The sequence below is a fragment of the Monomorium pharaonis genome, chromosome 6 (genome assembly GCF_013373865.1).
Source record: "Monomorium pharaonis isolate MP-MQ-018 chromosome 6, ASM1337386v2, whole genome shotgun sequence".
Classification (NCBI taxonomy): domain Eukaryota; kingdom Metazoa; phylum Arthropoda; class Insecta; order Hymenoptera; family Formicidae; genus Monomorium; species Monomorium pharaonis.
The window spans coordinates 21,139,526-21,161,024 of NC_050472.1; the positions used below are offsets into that span (position 1 = coordinate 21,139,526).

General features: G+C 38.2%; 1 protein-coding gene and 1 long non-coding RNA gene across 2 annotated transcripts in view; one reads left to right on the plus strand and one right to left on the minus strand.

Annotated features, from left to right (window-relative positions):
• The window catches only part of LOC105839813, a 146,524-nt gene that overhangs the window by 59,067 nt on the left and 65,958 nt on the right, over positions 1–21,499 (minus strand). The window lies entirely within an intron of this gene.
• LOC105839812 (zinc finger protein 628) overlaps positions 2,756–21,499 on the plus strand; it is a 38,454-nt gene continuing 19,710 nt past the window's right edge. The window contains exons 1-5 of the mRNA XM_028190592.2: positions 2,756–3,664; positions 12,070–12,378; positions 12,803–13,024; positions 14,542–14,762; positions 20,859–21,009. Of these exons, the coding sequence (XP_028046393.2) occupies positions 3,658–3,664; positions 12,070–12,378; positions 12,803–13,024; positions 14,542–14,762; positions 20,859–21,009 (910 nt within the window). The 5' untranslated portion in view covers positions 2,756–3,657. The remainder of the gene's footprint in view (positions 3,665–12,069; positions 12,379–12,802; positions 13,025–14,541; positions 14,763–20,858; positions 21,010–21,499) is intronic.

The following is a 21,499-nucleotide window of genomic DNA, read 5'->3' on the forward strand; positions in this document are numbered from 1 at the left end:
CACGCAAGTGTCATTGCGAAACGACGCTAATGTCAAACATTTTGAAAGAATGGAAGCTTCAAATTCACGTTCGCAGAAAAAATTACATAGAAGATTTAAAAAAAAAGGAAACACTATGTCTCTAAATTTAAAATCTAATAGACGCCAAATTTTGAATTGAAAGCTATATATTTGCAAAATGACGGAGTTTGAGATCTAACTTGGTTTGGTGTTAGAATGAAGAAATTGTGAGCGTCAGTTATGGCGACGCGATGAAATAATTGAGTTGTCCCAGCGTTGCGGAAAAAAAAATTTAATCTATTTCTCGAAGTCATTTCCATCGTGTAAAATTATCCGTGGATGGTGGTAATTACGGTAATCTTTTTGCTACCTTATCGCCGAGGTAGAAAAATTAAAGTACTCGGGTACACGCGCGTTTCATTCCCGATCATTACGCTTAATTTCTTGCTGATCCTTCATTCTACGATAACGCCGTCTGCTTTCCGATGACCTAGAGAAACTCGGCCTATATAAATTACTACGTCGTCGTCACTGCACCAGCTTCAAGTTTGATATCTTTGACATTAAGTCACGTGACAGTGACATTACATTACAACGTGACATTTATATTTTACTTCAATTATAACGTACACATAAAGTAGCCATTTGCATAATGCAGTCGACTGTACTACAAATGATCGATGTTCCGCCCGTAATTTTCGAACAATAGAGCAAACACGTGATGCCTGAATTAAACAATTTGTTGCATTATGTAAAATGAACGTAAAAAGAAGACATGCCATTACAATTTACAAATGGCGAGGCGCAATCTCTTGACCCCGATGCAGGAGTTTCAATTTGACGTTTGTCGCAGCATCGCGATTGCACTGGCGCTTAAATCCAAGGTCATCGGAGTAGACAGCCCCCCTCCCCCGATCTCTCTTGGATACGCTCGTCTAGGATACGGCGGGTTTAAGCGAAGCGAGACGGCACCTCGCCTCTCTCCTAGAAGAGAGCAGCCAATAGAGAGCGATTCCGACAGCCGGCGGCGCCGACGCACTCGGCTCTCTCCTACTCTCGTGAGATGGTCTGCCGAATCAAATCTAACGACGAATATCTCGTGCGCGCGCACGGCCGCTCGAGAGAGTGCCTATTGGCGTCTGCACCCAAGCGCCAAGTTAAGATGGACGTTGCGCGATGGTACCCTAGATCATGGACCACGCGTTTGCGATGTTATTAGAGAGTACCGTGGACATCTCTTGTTCCTGGTCCCAAAGTGACTTTGATCGAACTCCAATTAACTGAATCGATGATTAACTTGTTGAGTATTAATTAATGCCTGCACTATTTTGTTAACATCGACAGGACTATCAATTCTTTGCTGTCCTTTAACATAGAGAGCAAAAGATCAGGGGCGATGATTTGTGCAGCTAGAAATTTTGTCTCAAGAGCTTCTGGCAGTTAATATAATTGATGCCGATTAAGCCGGTCGGACTTTGGTCCAAGTCACGTTCGCTGACAGTTCATCTTTGGAAGTTAAGCAGATTAATTGTATTGAACAGCCGGATCTATTTTTAGTCACCTAAGTGAATTTAATCTGTCTGAATTTGTTTGATAACATTTTTTTTTACGCGTGGAAAGAACGGTACTTTTGCTGAAGTACCCGGAAAATTTAGATACAAATCTGAAAATACTTCTGTTGGATCCTCAAAATAATTATTCAGGATACTTGAACTGGTTGCTAGAATGCCAACAAATTTGTTCAGCATTTGTCATCATTGTTGAGCATTCTGAAAATAATTATTTTGACAATAAAATTATTTGGGATTTATCTACCTAAATGCAACAATAAAAATTATGCAAATAACTCACGTAAAATTTTGTAATATATTTTACCATTTAATAATAACCATTTTGAAATAATTACTTTTTATTTAATAATCTGAATAATTCTCGTATCTCGAGGGATATTATTATAGGAATGTCTCGTTTTATTACGCTAAGATTGGCCATTCGGTGATCGATAGATACTTCGAGTTTTTCTATCGGAACATCCAATCCAACAATTTTATATTAAATTAGCCAATTCGACGTGGGCAGTCGATTCTCTCTTAATCGCGATTAATAAAATCGTCGCGACCCGGAATCAAACGTACGTACATACATCCAAATGTATGATAAAGATATTGTATGTGTCAATCTCTTGTGCGGCCGGGACGTTCCACGGTCGAGAATCTGTCACGTGCTGTCGCCGTAAGTCGTAAACAGACACGCGATCAGGGGAAATTTCAATTGCAAAACAGGCAAGTGCAGCTTGAAATTTACGAACACTCGGTGCCGCTCGATCGTGTCGTATTCTCGTATGCGCGGATAACCGTTAATTAACCGGCGCGTGTCGCCGCGCGGCGTTAATTCCAGTTCGCGGGGCAATTAATCCGCTATTGAGAATTTCGTCTCTCTCCCGAGAGGAACAGCCCGATACACCGCGGGGACACCTGCGCCTCGCGCATCATCCCTTCCCGCATGCTAATACGGCCGCGACGGGAAGAAGGAAACCGCCCACCGCTGGCGCGACGACGCTTAGACCGCATCTCTCTCTCCCGCACTCTCTAACCTAGAGGAGGGCGGTGGTGGTGGGGGTTAGGGTATCGCGGAGATAACGTACGTGCTGCCAGCGATTTCCGCGGCCGACGCGAGGGGGATGAAGAGGGGTGGGAAGAACGACGCGCGCGTCGTCTCCTCTCCTCGCTTCCCACCACCGTCGTCACTACCACCACCACCGCCATCACCACCACCACCTCCACCACGTCGCCACGGGGCGCCGGCGTGTACTCGCTGTACACCACGGCCGAGCGACGGTAGGCGGAGCCTCCAGGTAAGCACGCGAGACTGGCGCGCAGGCAGGTGAGAGAAGAGCGAAACCCGAGAGCGGTAGACCCAGGTAAGGGGAAGCGAACGGTCCCGACACACACGCTCGTCCTCGCACGCGAGAGAGCACACCGTGCGTGCCCTCCTCGGCCACACCGCGGGGTCAGTCGGGGTCCTGCTCTTAGCCAGGACACTCCGAGAGGGAAGAGTGAGAGTTTCTTATTCCTCTTCTTCTTCTTCTACGCCAACCGGTCAGCAGGTTCGAACGACTTGCCTTGCGAGCTGTCCACCTCGCGAGCTTGCTCGCTACCGCCGGCTGTCCTCGGCGACGACACGCACGTCGTGGCAGCGCAGGAGGAGGAGGAAGTCCACCGGCTGAACGTGAAGATTTCGCCAGGGGATTTAAAACAGTTTCGTGGTGGGTTCACCGAAAGACTCGAACTTTCGACGTTAAGTATCGAGAGGGAGTATCGCGCTATCGAACTCGATGAAATCACGTGACTTCCGGAGAGAAGGAGACCTCGACCGGCCTTTCGATCGGTGGTGAATGGGAGTTCCAAGGTTTCGAGATTGACGTTTAACGGGCGACCGCGTGCTTCCGCGGTGTGCCGGTGGTTCGACGTTCGCTAAAGAGAGAGAAAGAGAGAAAGAGAGAGAGAAAGAGAAAAAGAGAGATTTGTGTGATTCCTGATACCAAACTGAGATACGGTAAAGCACAGTGAAAAGCGGGGGAACAGTGCGCGGCTATCCATGAACGGCATACAATTTTAGCGCATCGTTCTCGCGTCGCTGCAACACCCAAAGAACGTGATGTGCGGTGAGTAAAAGATCCAATTGTAATATCTTCGCACACGCTCATTGACACGATACCGCAACGATAATCACAACGGTAAACACGTGACGTCCGCCGATTTACTTTTAACTCTCCGGTATAAAAACTTTGACGATCGTCAATAAAACGATGCACGCATTTTTTTTTTTACAGAGAACAATTTGGAGTCGATCAATAAGAGAAGTTCGTAAAATTTGCGATAAAATCTTTCAATTAAGTTAGGAAAACTTTTACGTAATGTTAGAGGTTGGTTTGTTCATTCGCATTTTGTAATTTCATGAAAAATCGATATATAAACGCGTCATTTTTTTTCAAGTAAAAAAAAAAAGATTGCATTGTGCACCGAAGACCAATTCATTGGATCTTACTATCAGTTACGGGAAACATGAACGAACGAATGAGTAATAAATTTATCTGATGCGGTGAATGTGGCGGCGCCATATGCACGCTATTAATCATCGACGGTCCTGTCGATCGAAGTGACATGAATTTGATTTTTGACACTGCCGCCGTGCGATTTTGAAGTTTTGACCCGTCCTGTAACTTTCCACGACGTCAATCGCGACTCTTATCAGAAGTCACGAAACAGTGTGTTTTTTTCCGTCCGAGATCCGCACCTGATCTTTATCGTGTCTTATGCGTTACGGTCTCTTTCAAAGTAGTCGTTTTCGTTACCTTCGTTACCCGGATCGTCGTTGTCCTCGTCAACTTTTCGAACGTATTCCGCGATTAGTAGCGTTTAACATTTTAAACGGCGCAAGGCACGTGCATTTTTTAACAGGCGCATTTGTAAGTTTATCGTTTCTTTTTTTTTTTCGTTTTCGTGACGCGAGATCGCTTGTTATAACTTATCGTAATGATAATAACGTTTAATTGTTAATAATGACCGACTTGTTAATAACATAATCGTTAACAAGAGCACGTTTGAAGATTTTCCAGCTCAAGGCTGTTTTAATTTGCGAACGAAATTACAACCGATTATTTGCAAACTTTTTAAAGTTTCGCCAGGTTTTTACTTCATCGAGTGAATTGCACTTTGTTGTATTTTATAGATAATAATTTATCCCGAACATTCAAGAGGCGCGAGATTGTCGTCATATTTTTTTACGAGCAAACGTATTCGATGTCAAATCGCATATCTGTAATTTCATTCTAAAAGAAATATCGTTTTTTCTCAGTCCCGACGAAATTTCGTGTGACCCTTCTGTAAAAAAACACGCAGATTGTTTACAGAATCTGTTCTAACAAACGGCATGAACTTTCCACTCCTGTCTTATTGTTTAACAATTATTCATAATTCTGCAATTTGAAATATAAACTTGAGCTGATTCATTCCGTACGATTTAAAAGACATACGCATTTCCGCACGCAACATTTTCTTTTCTTTCCAAAAGCCTGAAATTTTGTTCTTTATCTGTCTTATCGTCTTATAGAACTTTATTTGAATTTATCTTTTTTTTTTAATTACGACGGAAACTAGAGATTTTTGCATTCTTGAATGTTGAAATTATTTTTAAACACTTTTATCTTTTTTTTTACTTTATCTGACAGTTTTTAAAGCTCGCAATTTTGCAGTTTTTAAATCTACGCGGAAAGAACGATTTTGCTGAAATATTTAAAAATTTCTAAAATTTGAAAATCATTTTGTTGAATCATGTAAATAATTATATAAGACAATTGTAAAAAGTTTTAATATTCTAACAGCCAAGTTCGAGCGTCTTACATATTTATTTTGGCCATCTAACAAAGTTATTTTCAGATCTGCATCTAGTTAAATATTTTCAAATATTTTAATAAAATCATTCTTTCCGTGTAAACATTTGTATATTTTACTGCTGTTTTATTTTCACGTACTCCATAAAACGTAGATATGAAGGTAACGTTTATAAAGCACGTGGCTTGTAAAAATAAATGAAAGATTTTTGTGTCCCGCGTATCTTATTATAATTGTAAACGCGAAAAAGTTATACCGCGGATAAGCCGTAGGTTGATAACGATGAAGCACGAGGCATTAGAATGGCTAATATTTTAAACACATCATGAATGCAAATGTTACTGTTAAAAACACGTGTAAATTTCCAAAACATCGTCGCACTTTGCCCGGTTGCATAAAATACAACGAGCTGGGATACACATATAGCTCTATACTTGCGTTGCAAAAATATAATGGAAGATTTAATATAATTTGTTGTACGTTTGTGCACAATATATAATAGTTTTTTCATTAAAACATTGCAAACAAAATTTTGTTCTTTAACAAATGTATCGATTTCTACTTTCTCTTCTTTCTATTAAGTGCAAATTTTAGTTTAAATGTTATGTTCATGATAATTGTTTAATATTGTACAATAACACAATTTACATTATAATAAAATTAGAAAAAAATGCATATTACTCTCGTTTTTGAAACTTTTTCTAAATGTTTATTTTAATAAATTTATTGAACATTATTATTACTATATCCGTATAATGCTGTAATACTGTAATGTTTGAAAAACTGCATTTGTCTTTGAAACTAAATTAAATACTTATTTTAATCTCTGTTCGAAACTGCAGCGACGACGCTCGTCACTCAGTCCAAAAATCCGTCTTAAACAGACTCAGGCGGGAGGAACATCTGACACTTGTTCACACATCTTAATCAAGGCTTCGCGTAAATATTCATGATTGTTTTTTGAGATTTCACGATGAGTCGTTGCGGAGGAAGTTACTTTCGTAATTGACGAACAAACAAGATTAGGCCGTTACGAGGCCTGAAGCCTCGTTTGTCATCAATTAATCGATTCGTTAATTGGTCTTTCATTGTCTGCTATGTTATTTGAATATTTCATAGAGTGAGAAGTACGTGCTGCCATTAAATAAAAAATTAGAAAGGAAACATACTCGGAATTTCCCGTGAATATATAGTGTAATTTTTGCGAATACATTGCCCAATTAAACAAAAATTATGTCCAATTCCGAAATTTGCATGAATTAAAAACGTTTTACATTCATGAGAATATATAAGTGAGTCAGAAATGATTAATCGTCAATTAAAAGAATTCCATCTGGCTGCCATTAATTTCCATGGTGAGCGAACGACTCACTGGCTCGGAATTCATTTCGTGTGGATATAAAACGCGTCAGGTCTCAAGTGTGAAATTAAGAAATGACGTAGTTTAACGTATCTCGAATCTGTTAAAGCGACAAACACGTATTTCCACAGATGGCCACGCGCTGAATCAATCAATTTTCGCCATTCATCAATGATTTTCGTTACTGCATCGATTATCGCACACGCTTCTGCAGTTTGTTATCGTTTGTCTCAAATTTGTTACGTCTTGAACATCGCAAAAACAACACCGATTAGATTTCGCTGTTAACAACGTACGTTGTGTTTGCAAATTTTGACGCAGACTGAACGCTAATATTCGGATCTGAATATATTTCGTATGAATCTATCTTCTGTGTGTTTTTTTTTACCTATTAGGTCTATCGATAACAATTAAGCGCGATAGTAAACTCTTATGCAAATGTATTTATAGTTATATACAAAATTCTACGTGAATATATTTTCAACGTTGCCATATATTATCTTATTATATAATTATTATTATATTATTATACTTTATTACGTAATATATGTACATTGTATTTTAATTTAAATATTGTATTTTTGGGGGGGAATACACGTCGACATTTCTGTTTGCTATTGTTTATAGCTTATGGCTTGTCGTCGCTTCAAATTGAAAGGATAAAAGGACATCGGATTCGCGACGCTTATGATTTATTCTCACGCGCGCAACAAACAGAATGTGGTTCTTTATTCCGTGGGTGACATGATGCATGGACGATAACGACGCTGAGGTGCAGCGTGATATATCGTTCGATTGGCCTCACCTGTCTAAATACGTGTCCGTCTAATATCGAGACTTCGAATTTCAACGCGGAGTCATCGGAAACCTTTCCGTGTCAAAATCGTGACCTGCTTTCCGTCTCTGGTTTAACGAACGAAAACCCCTTCGTAACATATTTCAATGCATATTTTATCATGTAAGCCAAGCCATTTCTTGCGTCCTAATCTCATACATTTTCATCACAACTCATTAGACTCGAAATGAAGATCGATACATTCGACCTGACTCTCTTCTTCCTTCTTTTCCCTGTTGAACTGTTATATAAGTTATCTGGTGTTATATGATGCCCACTTATACGTGAGCGATATGCTTTTCTTCCTTTTTTTTTGTAATTGCAGATTATACTACAAATTCACAAAATATAATTTTAAAGCAAAAATTCGATTGAGAAGACCTTTGCTAATGATAATACATTTCCTTCCAAAACAAACTTGTGTTCATATTGAAAAAATTTACTGACATATTTATTAATAAAATCAAACCGAAAGGTTTGTTTAAATAGAATTACAATTTAAAGATCCGATTCTACTTTATCTTTATCCGTTTTTATCCTAAGTCTGAAAATGCTCAATTGACTTTTCCCTAAAAGTACTTTATTATAATATTTGATGAATTTGTAATGTGAAAATAAACTTTCAATATATCCTGCGTTAGGACAATTAGTTTCGTGACCGTATGTCGGTTCCTGCGTCAGTTTCCCTTTTCAATTCGCTCGTTTAAAACCGTGAAACAGTAACTCAAATTCGCAATAAGTATCCTCCGGCGATTGGCAGGAAACTACATCGTGCACCGTTATCTATGGAAACGAGTAACAAATTCTCGCTGGCGATGCATCCGCGCATGAATTATGTAGGAATCCGGCTCGTACGGACGCATTACAGATTTATTCAAACAACGAGTGGCGGTTATTAGTCGTAGTTTATGTCCAGACGTGATCCTTATCGATACGGTGGGACCTTCGAGCCAGTGATTTACTTCGTGACTTATCACTGGCTTTCCGACACATCGTCGGTTTCACGCAAAATGGCTATTTTTATTTCACTCGCGTGTCTTACAAATCAACCGCGGTATCGAAAAACTGCATTCGCATTGCGCTCCGGCTTGTTAATTATTCACCTGTTTGCAGCTCGTCGAAAAGTATCTCTCTTACTAATAAATAATTTTCCATGAACCACGCGAGTTAAAGCATAACTTTCTAAAATTAAAATTTTTGGAAATTAAACTGATCTATTCAGATCTCATTAAAGAAATAAAAACACTTACTAACAATTTTATTTCAAGTAAAATTGTTTCTTTTTATTTCCAATCTTTAAATTGATTTTATTTTTAAAAGTTCAAGTTTTTTTTATTTTATAAACTTTGTTGTTTTCAATACACAGAAATATATCTTATTATTTAGTTTATTTTATAGTTAACTCTATTGCGGAGTCGTATATTTTGCTACTATGCTAGTTTTAGAATTCTATTTCTCAGATGTTCAATTTTGATTACGTTGCAAAAATATTGATTATTATAAAAAATGAGACATTATTATAAAAATTACTATGTGCCATCTGATAGAAGACACTTTCTAATTTACGTTTATATTTTAAAAGCTTTTTTTGTTAACTTTTGCTTAAGAAATCAAAAACAAAGTGTATGCCAATTTTGGTGACCTATTCATTAAGAAATATATTAAACAAGCTTATGTGCAGCGTACGGTTTTATAAGAAAATAAAAGATTACAATGTTCCCGATCGTAATTTCGAGTCGCGGGTACAAAAATTATATAATCGTATTGCGTGGCTTTTTCTTTTTAACAAATGCGTTCTGCGTAAATCGCGAAAATCACCGATGTCGTGACCGATTAAAATTTTCTCCACGATCGCGGCCCGATCTCCACAACAACTTCATGACAACGCGGGAAATCAGTACGGGTCGTATCGCGTGACGGCGGGCGGCCTGAAAACGCGCAGACTCATTTATTTCATTACGCTGATTACCGCTATACGCGAGCCGATCGGCGGTCGGCGCCTCCTCTCGCTTTTGCGATCCCGTCCCGTCAGGTTTGCCGGCGCGTCGGGACATTTTATCGCGGTTTTACGGAGCCGCGTCGTGCAATCACATCTGCCCGACCTCTCGCGCGATTAGGATCTCGTCTCTCGACGATATCCGTCCGTCCGATAAATCCACTCGTCGGGCACGCACGATTTATAATTCATCTCGTCGCTGGCCGACAACCGGTCGCGCGTTTGTGATTTCTTCCTCCCCCTTTCGCGCCCGCAAGTTCCTTTTTTCCCCCCTCGTTTTTTTTTCCTTCCATTCCGCCGCGAGTCTGATACACATATATGTATATGAAACGTCCGGCGACGAGACCCCGACGGTGCATTAAATGTGCTAGCGGCGAGCATAAACGTTCCGTATTCATCGACGCGCAAGATCGCCGCGCGATATATGGCGGCCATCGGCAGCGGTTTAAATAACTTTTCTTCTATTGGGACCCGGACGACTTATAGTTATGAATAGGGAGTTGATAATCGCCGGCATTCCTAATTCTGTGTTATCGAACGGACTAGATTGCCGTATCGAACGTATAATTTGGAGGAAATTCTGTGTATCGCAACTTAAGTCTTCAATTAGCTGTACCTTTTGCGAGAAATGACGATTTGTCGGATCTTGATGCGCGTTTAAATACGTAAATAAAAAAAAAGTGGTTTAGATGAGTTTTTAGAACGACATGAATAAAAAATATTTAAATTACGCCGCTATACGTGTGTATAAATGGACACGTAATTACGGAGAGTTATGATCATTTTTCTTATCTGAGATTCTTAATATTTATTTATAAATATTAAGCAACTGATAAACTGATATGAATATGGATTCGGAATAATCCCGTAAATAATTTATCGATTGCGCATAAAATGCCTTATTACAGGCAATGCAAATAACAAGCATAATCTGCGTTCACGGGTTATTTTTTTTTTATCACGTGTTTGCAAAACAAATTTGAAAGATACATGTGTTGCGCAGTACGTCACTCTCGCTTTGTAATCTTTCCGATCAACACGTACACAATCGAGCCGTGATTTTAGGCTGTAATCATTCTTCGTTTATGCGATCGAAAGGGATTTCGAGCGTCGCGATCTGCGTCATCAGATTTTATGCATCACGAAAGAATCCGCTTCAAGGCTCCATGTATTATTCATTTCTGTGTTAACGTATATATTTCGTGTACGTAATAAACGCGTTTGCGGAATGCAGTCTCTGCACTACGCGTGCTTTTACACGAAATATCACACTTAACGTGAGCTTCCGTAGTTTCTTCTTTTTTTATTCCACATAGAGATTTTACACGATATTAAACCGTAATATTTCAGTGATAAAATACTTTATTACGAGTAATGCAAAAAAAGCATAATTTGCGTACGAAGATGGAGGATGCATTAAAAGTTTTTAGAGACAATGGAGAAAAATAATATAATTAGTTAGAAATATCTAGACAATATCAAAACAATACTTACATAAATGTACATTTATATGTATATTTATATCTGAGATGCCTATATCAAATTTTCTTCTAAACATTTTTTTTTTAAGAACTTCTTCCTTCTAAAAACTTGTTTTTTTCTTTTTATTTTTAGAAACATGTTAAAAATTAAAATCATGCTAGATATAATCTCTGGTAAAAGATTCTTCAAGATAGATAAAGAATACTTATTTGACTTTAATGTCTCCTGTTTTAAATGTTTTTGTCTTTATTCATGTAGTTTTAGTTGAAGTGTTTAATATTTATATACTTGATATTTCCTGACTGAAGTCTAGAAATTATCAAGAAATATTAGTAGTAGAAGAAATGAAATTTAATAAATAAAATTTCATCAAATATCAAATAAATTTATCAAATAAAATATTTTTTATAAATGGACAAAATGTTTTACATCGATATGAAAAGTTTCTAGGAATCCTCACATACATTAACGTATAAGTATTTTGTACAGATGACTCATGTGAAAGAAAAAGAAGAGGAAAAATATAACATTACTGTCTATGTCGGTTTTATGATACATTTTGTCAGCTCATGTTTACTTATCTTACAGAAAATTTAACTTGTTGAGAAATTTGATACAATATTACAAAAACTGTTATATCACCCAGATAGAAAACGCTAATTTGTATTTATGTTTTCAAAGTGTGATTTTTAGTTTTTGTTGTAAAAATTCTAATCCAAAAACCAAACAGTATTGACAATTTTCCTTTACTTGGTAATTTTAGCACATGCAAGATAATAAAAATTATTAATTTATCCATTACGGAGAGTTAATTACACACACATACACACACACACACACATTTTAATTTATTATATTTTAAGTGCTTCTTCGAGAAGTGTTCACCGTTAATGACGCAATATAAAGATTGCAATTTTGAAACTTAATTATATACTGTACACTCATTTTGCGCGTTCGTGTACGTATGGGAATAATAAGCAAAATATTTACTCTCTCGTAATAGAAGCGGTTCCTCGAACTTGGCACATGAAACCGGAACTTCATTGCAATCCCGTGGGAGTTCCGGCGGGCGCCTTGTCACCCCCGGCTACCCTCTCGCCACCCGGCAGCCCGAGCATAATCACGCTACCATCCTCGCCTTGGAGCCCAGGTGTACCGGGAAGCAGTTCGAGCACCATCGCATCCACCAATGCACCTTCGAGCCTTTGTCAACCCGTCCCCGATCGTTTCAGCGCTTTCACCCTTGTCTCGAATTACAATCCCGATCTGAGATTGCAAAGTCTACCACTCAGTGCTAGCGTTGCCGCGCGAGGTAAGTCGCGAGGGAGTAAATGGCGTGAGGAATCAAATAAATCCATTTTTTTAAATTCTTTTTTCTAAATAAAATAAATTCCATAATATTAATAAAGTTCGTTTGTTGATATATTTATTATTATGTCTGGAGAAAAGTTAATATATGTATTTATACAATAAACGGTCTGAAAGTAAGAAATTGTTTTCTGAAAATTTAACTTTTTGAATTTTTTTTATCCTTGTAGAAAACTCTTTAATTATTTATATATATGTGATTTCATATATGTATGTATGTAAGTAAAAGAATATCTTCAATGTATTTCATTAAACTACGACAACGTAGTCTCCGCAAGAAGCAATTTGTAATTCTCTGTTATTTGAAAATTATCACACTTCCAAATTCTACGCTTTGAACTCAGCACGGTTATCTTTTTTTGTCACAGACATGCGTTGTGGTCTTATGTACGGCGGCTACGGGGCATCTGGGGGTGCCTGGTGGGCCCGTCACATGGGCCTGCTGTTGCCGCATTCTTTGCTCCCATCTACGAGAATCCCATCCCAACAGACGACACCGGTCACGAATTGCTCACCCATTCATTCGGAACCTCTCAGTCCGGCGCGTCCTGGATCACCCCGAAGATCTACGCCGGAGAAGGCCAAATTCGGTGAGATTTCATTAAATTTCTCTTAGACCAAACGTTTTAATACGTTACGAATTGAAAGATAGAGAAGAAACTCTTGTTTCAAAAATGGCGCTATTACTTAGATATCATCAGATAATTCATTGGGGTATATTATTTCAAGTTACTTTTAAATAATACTCTAAATATAAACAGTTTGCGTGATAATTTAGTCTGTTTTTTTATGACAACGAGCATAAATTCCTTGACTATTTTCACTTCAGTTGTCGAATTTGGCATGTTTATAAGTATCGTGTGTGACAAATTGAATTTACGTATATACAATTTTAATAAGCGTTTTCGTATAATGACGAAAACGCGAATATTACACAGAGAGAATTTTCTCTTAAAATTTACCCTCAAAATCTGATAATTGTAGGATAAAGTGTAACCTCGAGGAATTTTGCTATACTTTTCAATAAAATTTGCTCTACACTTTTAGTAAAATTTATTATACTTTTAATAAATTTTACTAAAAGTATAGAGCAAATTTTATTGAAAAGTATAGCAAAATTCCTCGAGGTTACACTTTATCCTACAATTATCAGATTTTGAGGGTAAATTTTAAGAGAAAATTCTCTCCGTGTACATGAAATAATATAAAATATTGTAATTGAGTATTTTCACTTGATTACAATCATGATTTATTGTTGGGTGATTAGTAAAGTTGTCTTCAGTCAACTTTCCACCAGATAGACCTTTTTTCAGAGCGTTAAAAACGTGCTCTTTAAAAAAAAAAGTAGACCGGTTAATGAGCAATTATCGGTAAGTGGGTGCTATCGATCGACCAACGTTGTCATAGGAGACATCATTTATCGCCGCCACTCGACTTCGCTACGGATACTAATTACGATCAATTAATTGCTGTCTGCGCATATATGTATATACGATGTGCAAAAACTATAAAATTTCCCCGCTTTTAGTGATGACGTTACATGATCGATCATAAATTACCACTTTTTTTCGATATCGTAGCGATAATATGAAGTTTCTTGTTCTTTTCTGCTTTTCGTTTCATTTTATTAATTATGCAATATGCAGTTACGTATCCCTTTTTAGAACACCTATGTTATTTTTACACCAATTAATTATATTAATTTATTTTATGCTCGATAGTATTAAGGTGAAATTGAAAAATTAAATAACTTATGAAATATTTTATACTTTATGTCAAAATATATACATATATGCCAGAATAAAGTATAAAATATTTCGTTGATTTTTCATTTTATTCTATTTTAATATTTTTATATACAGAGAATAATAAAACATATAAGTTTCAAAAATAGCTTTAAAAGATTGAGTTTCTTTAAATTTAATTTTATCATTATTTGTCCCCCTTTTCGAATCATACACCTATTGTAATATTTTTAGATTTGATATTATTGTGACATATTTGTATACGATTCAATTAAGTAGTCGTTAAAATATAAATTTTTAAAGTGAAAGACGATTTGGCAAGCGCTAAAATGACGAAATAGACGGGCGACTTCTCGTTTCAGAGGAGGAGGTGCCGTTGAACCTTAGCACGAAGCCGAGCGACGTCTCGTCGAGTATCGGCAACAGGAAAAGTGAAATCTGGTCGCCGGGTTCGGTGTGCGAGAGGGAGGCCAGGGAAACGAGAGCACCGTCCTCCAGGAGTCCGTCCTCGACCCCTATAATTACGCGGCAAATTCATCATTCGCCGCTTACACCGCCCTCCTCGACGGAAAGGACTTTTCAAGTGAGTGTTCCTGTATTAATACCTCCTTATTCTCACTCATGCATTTCAATCCACTTCATTAAGACACTGACCGTTAAAACTGCTTGCTGCATAAGCGCATGACTCTGTTATTTCGACCAAAGCCATACTCAAAACGGTGAACTTAATCATGATTTTTAATAATAATGTGTAACAATACAATCGTGTTTCCCCCCCCCAAAAAATTAAATTTACTATAACTTGATTGCATTTACGTAAAAATGTTTATTTTATTTTTGCCATTCGTATATGATATTTTGCTGTATTAATATTTAAATAATTATTTAAAAGTAAAATTAAACATTTTTTTAAATTAACGTTTAAAATATTAATATTTGAAGTTATCATAATTTATGGTAAAATTTTTTTCACAACTGATAAAAGACTATGGAGTCTTTAATTATAATTATTTTATCATGCAATGTATTTGCAGTCATAAATACCACGCACTTTTTCTCTCAGTGTAAGACGTTTATTTCGTGTCATCTCGTTCTAAAGATAAAAAATAAAAAAGAAACACGAAAAACCACGTTAGAGTATTTTGATTAAAAAATCTCACGAACAATATCGAAAAGACTGATGTCGCCGTAAGGCGAGAGTTTCACTTGTGATCGCACGGGCGAAATCAAACGGCAAAATATCCGTCGCTGCGGGCTTTCGAGGAAGGCGGCGACTGATATCGGTCCTGGAAATCTCGGATCCGCGACTTCCACGCACTTCGGCAAGTGGACCCGCGCCGCGCCGCGCAGGGTTGCGCGCGTGCCTCGCACGATGCCGATTTTACGAGCGCGGCAAACGTTCGACTCGAGCCTTTATCGTTGTGCGATTGCGTCTCCCGGCGCTCGTAAAGAAACGCTTCGATTTCCACGCGCGGCTCGTATCGACCGGACATCGCGCGGCACCCCTAAACAACGCGTCGCCGCGCCGGCGGTAATTGGTCCCCATCTTAGCGACCTTCCCCTCTGCTCTTTCCCGTTTTCCTTCCCTCGGAGAGTTAGGAGTTTTAGAGCTTTGATGTGGCCTATCCGTTTCCGAGAATCTAACCGCACGGTCGTTTTAACTGACAGCTGTAATCAACCCATTGATATTAATAGTTTACGGCGACGGAGGGATAAGCTATCAGTCGGTTATTTGGATTAATTCTCTATTCTTGCCTCCGATGGTAATGAGTCGTTTGATTGCGTTTTAAAGCGCGAACTTTTTTCTGATTTGCCCATAATTGTATATACGTACCGAGGAGAAGGCTGTGGCTAATGTAAGATGAGAAACTCGGGATTAATTTTCATTAATTCTTAAAATAAAAAAAATATCGTCATTTGCGATATCTAAAAAAATGTACTATATATATAATAAAATGTAAAATTAATTGAAGGAGCGAATAGAAACATTAAAAAATGGCTATTCTTCTTGAACATCTTATTTTTAATCGAAGCTTTTCGTAAATAAGTGAACCCAGCGGTTTTTTTCTGTAAACGAAAACGAAAGCATTATTCGCGATCGGATTAATAGTTTCTCAGAACACAGTAGCTTTTGAAAAAGGTCGCCGATAATCGATATGGGAAACTTCGTTCTTTTTTTTTTTTACGAGTCACGGGAAAGTACTTCGCCAATCTGATGGCCAGGTCACGTTGATTTCCTTGAAAATCGATATTTCTCTCTTCCAGTCATATTTATTACAAAGGCTCTCCGTCACAAAGGACGAAACGGTTTATTGAGGCAAATGCCAAAGGCATACTTATGCAAACTCACTTATTTTCCAAGTAAGTAAAGAAGCGGCAACCGCAATCGAGTCTTAGTGTCTTTCTTTAATATTATTTTATATGTAAATGTATTTTCAGTTTTATAAACTGCGCGCTGAACGTAGCGGGTCTCGTAACGCAATCATAAATTGAGTCTAGAAATAATATCACAAATTAAATTGATCGTCAATTCTAATAATGATGTCACAAATGCCTTAGAATACTGTAAATAATTTATTGCGAAAAAATACCACCCCGGGGTTCGAGGCCCGTCACGGAATGAGGAAGTTTCAGATTGGAACCCTGGCTGAGGTTTCAGTTTCGGCTTATAATTTCACTTCAAAGCTGACTGTATTCGGCGCGCAATTTATAAAACTAAAAATATATATTTAAAGATTTGCGTACAAAATAATGTAATATAAAGCCACTCTCCAAGATCCGCGCATTTCAGTTAAAGCTTCTTTACTTATTTGTATGGTTTATTTAAACGCTCTAGTTTAAATAGCACTTTTAAAAATTTTTGTAGCTATAATTTAATAATCATCCGGCCAATGCTATAGCAATGCTATTATCGCAATGTTTCTCGAGGTAAATAGAAACGCCGAGTATTCCAGGCGAGCGGAGGAAGCAAAATAAATTCCGAATCGTTATAAGAGAGGTCGTAATTGCTCCATACGACTTTCCGCGGCTGCCTCGAGAGAAAAACGTCGTCGAATGCTCACGTTTAAATTAGACATCATCATCATCATCATCGTTAAAGCTATCACGCATCTGTTACAACATGGGTATAGGTCTAATTAACATAAACGAAGCAATCCGGACGAGCGGGTTGTCGAGGTTGTGCGCGTCGGTCCATCCTCGGACTTTATCGCGGCGCGACGACGTTTCCTCCACCTGCAGCGGCGCGAGGAGAGGACGCGACGACCACGCCGGGATTTTACACGGATGCCTGTACGTACCGGTAAACCGTGAAACCGGTCGATCTCCGTTCCGTTCGGAGAGAGAGAGAGAGAAAGAGAAGAGAGGAGGGAGGAAAAAAAATCGGACCTCGACGCGCGGAGTCACGCGATATGAATTTCCTCGGGGCGCGCAAATACCCCTTAAGTGCGTTGGGGCGAGGAAACAGGTCAAACGTTTTTTGACGAGTATACGCCGGGCCTCGACAAAAGACCTCGGTCGGCCGCTTCAATTACGGTGTGATTGAATGGAAGTAGAGAAACTCGCCTCGCCGTGGTTTTACGTTCCACGACGACACGTAACCGTAACTCGACATATTAGGATATGTGGGCCGCACACACGCCCGCGAACGTACGCGTGTTACGTACGTGCACGTGTATACATGGCTCCGACGTGAAATTGACGTAAATTCTTGATATTAGCCTTCCAACCTAGATTTAGATACTATGGTTCGCTAAAGAGAAAACTTTGAGCTGTTGAATTAATTAAGCGGAGGTGTGCGAAACGAGTATGTTTTGAGGTCTAATTGGAATTTGAAGCAAATTTCCTCGGATTTACATTACGTGCCAAGTTTAATACACTAAAGTATTTTCAATAGCGTTGCAGATACCTTTATACGAATTTAAAAAAATTATCAAAAAATTATGCTCCAAGTAAAAATTTATAGTAGATAAATTTATAATACTTATAATCGAGAGAGAGAGAGAGAGAGAGAGAGAGAGAGAGAGGGAGGTACATGTAGACACTATAAGTGTAAAAATATTATTAATAATTGAGTATTGAATACATATTCATTAAGAAAATATAACAAAGGTTATCTCAAATAAAATCGCTACTTAATTTTTTAAGTGGCGAATTTAATGGCGGACCAAACTGCTCAATTTTGTTCGATTTCACTGAAGCTCATTTTAATCAGCGACTCTAGCAATTTTTAGTAAGACTGAATTAGAGAAACAAATTATTTCTAAAAGAAAGCACGAAAGAGTTAAACACAACGCGCGGACGGTCGGTTAGTTGCCGCGAAACTGATGCGATGATTCACAAAAGATATTTAAGTAAGACGTTCGTGGGAAAGCCGCAGTTTTCTTTATTTAATTCGCGCCTTGGTCGACTAACGACAGATGGGCCGGGCACAAAGAGAGATTAACGGTAATTACGCGATTTCGACGAGGAGTCGCGGCGAATCGCGGGGAGCGCAGAAACTGAAAAGACGGCCGGAGAGGCAAGGACGTGTTGGCCGGCAGATTCGGACTCTCTCTTTTTCTCTCTCTCTCTCTCTCTCTTCCCCCTTTTCTCTCTTTCCCTCTCGGCTTTGTTTCCGAACTGTACCGGAAGCAGACGCTTTCGTGCGGCGACAATGGCGAGGCTGCCTCGCTCCGTCCACCTTCCTTCCCACAATCCGCCGTTTCCTTCGCGATGTCTCTCGACACAGGCGTTCCGGCGGGTGCTTGGTGCTTATTAACAAAAACCCTCCCCGCTATGACGCCACTTTTCCTTCCCTTCCCTCGTATCCGCGAACGAGATGACAACGTCTCACCGTTGACCGCTCCGAGAGCTCGCCCATCTTGCCAGATGGACGACGGGAGCAATTAAGGGTGACAATTGTTGTGCGTGGGAGACCCTATTGTGCCGTGATCCGTTGGTGTACCGACGACGTGACCACCTTGCTTTAATTACAGTTAAGTGGCAGGGTTTGGAATATACGTTGCTCTGCGCCCTTCTTCACAGTCTAAATTTTAATATTTAATATTTAAAATTTAATATTTAATATTTTATGTATATACACACAAACCGTTAACTGGAACAGCTTCCTCGTTCTAAGAAATAAAAAAGACGAATAAGATCGTTACGTTTAGGAATGTTGAGTATACATTCGTGTACACTGATTATTTGTTTCTGTATAAAACGTAGATACAGATTTGGTCGCTTATGCATTCACGTATTAAAATGATCGTGTAAATACGCCGAGCTAATCTTGCATTTAGAGGAATTTATTGATGACCGAGGATTATCTTTTCGAGTATCTCCACACGCGTTCTTAAAACGATGCGTTTCCAGTAGTTTTTCCAAGTGGTACATTTCAAAAAAGTTGACAATCTTCCAGAAGGGCAACCGCAATATGATTAATTATTATCTCAATCGCTTATCTACTGCCGATCATTGCTTCAGATATAATGAGGACTAAGATTCACGCAAAAAAAAAAAAAACAGATCGCTTTCCCCTATATATATGTATATATTGATCGCGATGCGAATGCGTGAATCACGCGTATTCACGACGCGCAATAATATTCCGCGGCTGGCATATTCATACCCAGTATAAATTGTCAGCCTGGACACGCATCGAACCGCACCGTCCGTCGGGACATTGTGACGACTGGCGCCCGTGTGACAATGAACTAGAAGAGCGAGAGAGCAAAAGAGAGAGAGAGAGAGAGAGAGAGAGAGAGAGAGAGAGAGAGAGAGAGAGAGAGAGAGAGAGAGAGAGAAAAAAGGAAAGAAGTGCGCGACGCTTCGTGAACACAGGTGTGCCTGGCGTCCCGGCGCCTAGGAGCGGTGACGTCTTCCATCTCCCTCCCGTTGTCTACCTTTATTCCTTTTCTTTCTGTGCGTCCGCGGTTGGAAAGCAAGCGACTTTATGGCGTTGGCAAGTCGCGCCATGAAAGTGCATAAAGTACGAGGATTATAGTAATTGGCATAACTATTGAAAGAGATAAGTTTCGGAAATAAGAATTTAAGCTCTGGCGAGATAATTTTCTATTATTTTGATATTATGATGCAAAATGAAGATCTGTAGATGTTTTCATTGGAACAGTTAGATGGATAAATCTTAGCAAATTTGAGGATTTATCAGAATCACAGTTATTTCACTAACGAATTCTGATTGAAGGTTAATATGCAATATATATATACATATAATATATATAACAGATTTCTGCGAAACACACACAGAATCGTGAAAAGAATTTTCTTGAGAGGAATACAATCAATATCGCGTGCAGGGCACAAGCTGTCCAGGAGAAATTGATAAATTAGCTTCTTAACGGTTTAACAGTCGGACGATGGTGATTTGTCAGCAAAGGAAATTTCTATTAACAATATGGAAATCTATGATTTCACATTATTAGATTTGAAATCAATAAAATTATATTTTCATACTTCTGATGATTAATATCAAGATATTATTAAATATTTATAATCATTTTTATGTGGAACAGAAAAATAGAGTCTTTCTGTTTCATTCAATTGAAAAAGTATAATAAAAAGAAACTAGAAGGGATGTATTGTACTTATATTGTACAATATTTGCAGGGATGATTAGGTAACTTTACTAAATAGACATAGCACTAATGTAAACCAATTTCTTTGTTTGTTACAATAGTGTAAGCAGTGCGGTAAGGCCTTCAAACGGTCAAGCACGCTCAGCACTCACCTGCTGATCCACTCCGACACGAGACCTTATCCCTGTCAATATTGTGGCAAGAGGTTTCATCAAAAGTCGGACATGAAGAAGCATACCTATATCCATACCGGTGAGTTCTCAGTTTAATCTACCTCTTATATTAACGAAATTAACAATAATAACATATATAAGATCGTATGTGCGAATAATACCGGTCAAAACATAGGCGAATTAACGAAATTCAATCTTGATCACGATGAGTTAACAGATTAGAACATTACTTATATTGTCTTGAAGCGTGCACGGAAAAAATTTTCTCTTAAAAATTACCTTGAAGATCGTGATAATTTGGGACAACGTAAAAACCTTTAAAAGTATGGTAAAATTCTTCAAGGTTTACGTTGTTTCACAATTATCACGATTTTCAGGGTAATTTTTAAGAGAAAATTCTCTCCGTGTAACGATTGCAATACTTGCGTTTGTAAAAATGTATAACAATAATAATTATATACAATATATTTCTTAATATATTTCTATACTTAGGAAAAAAATTAAATATAAGTCAAAATGTTTTAGTAAAACAATATTATGTTTATCAATACATGCTTAAGTAATGAAAA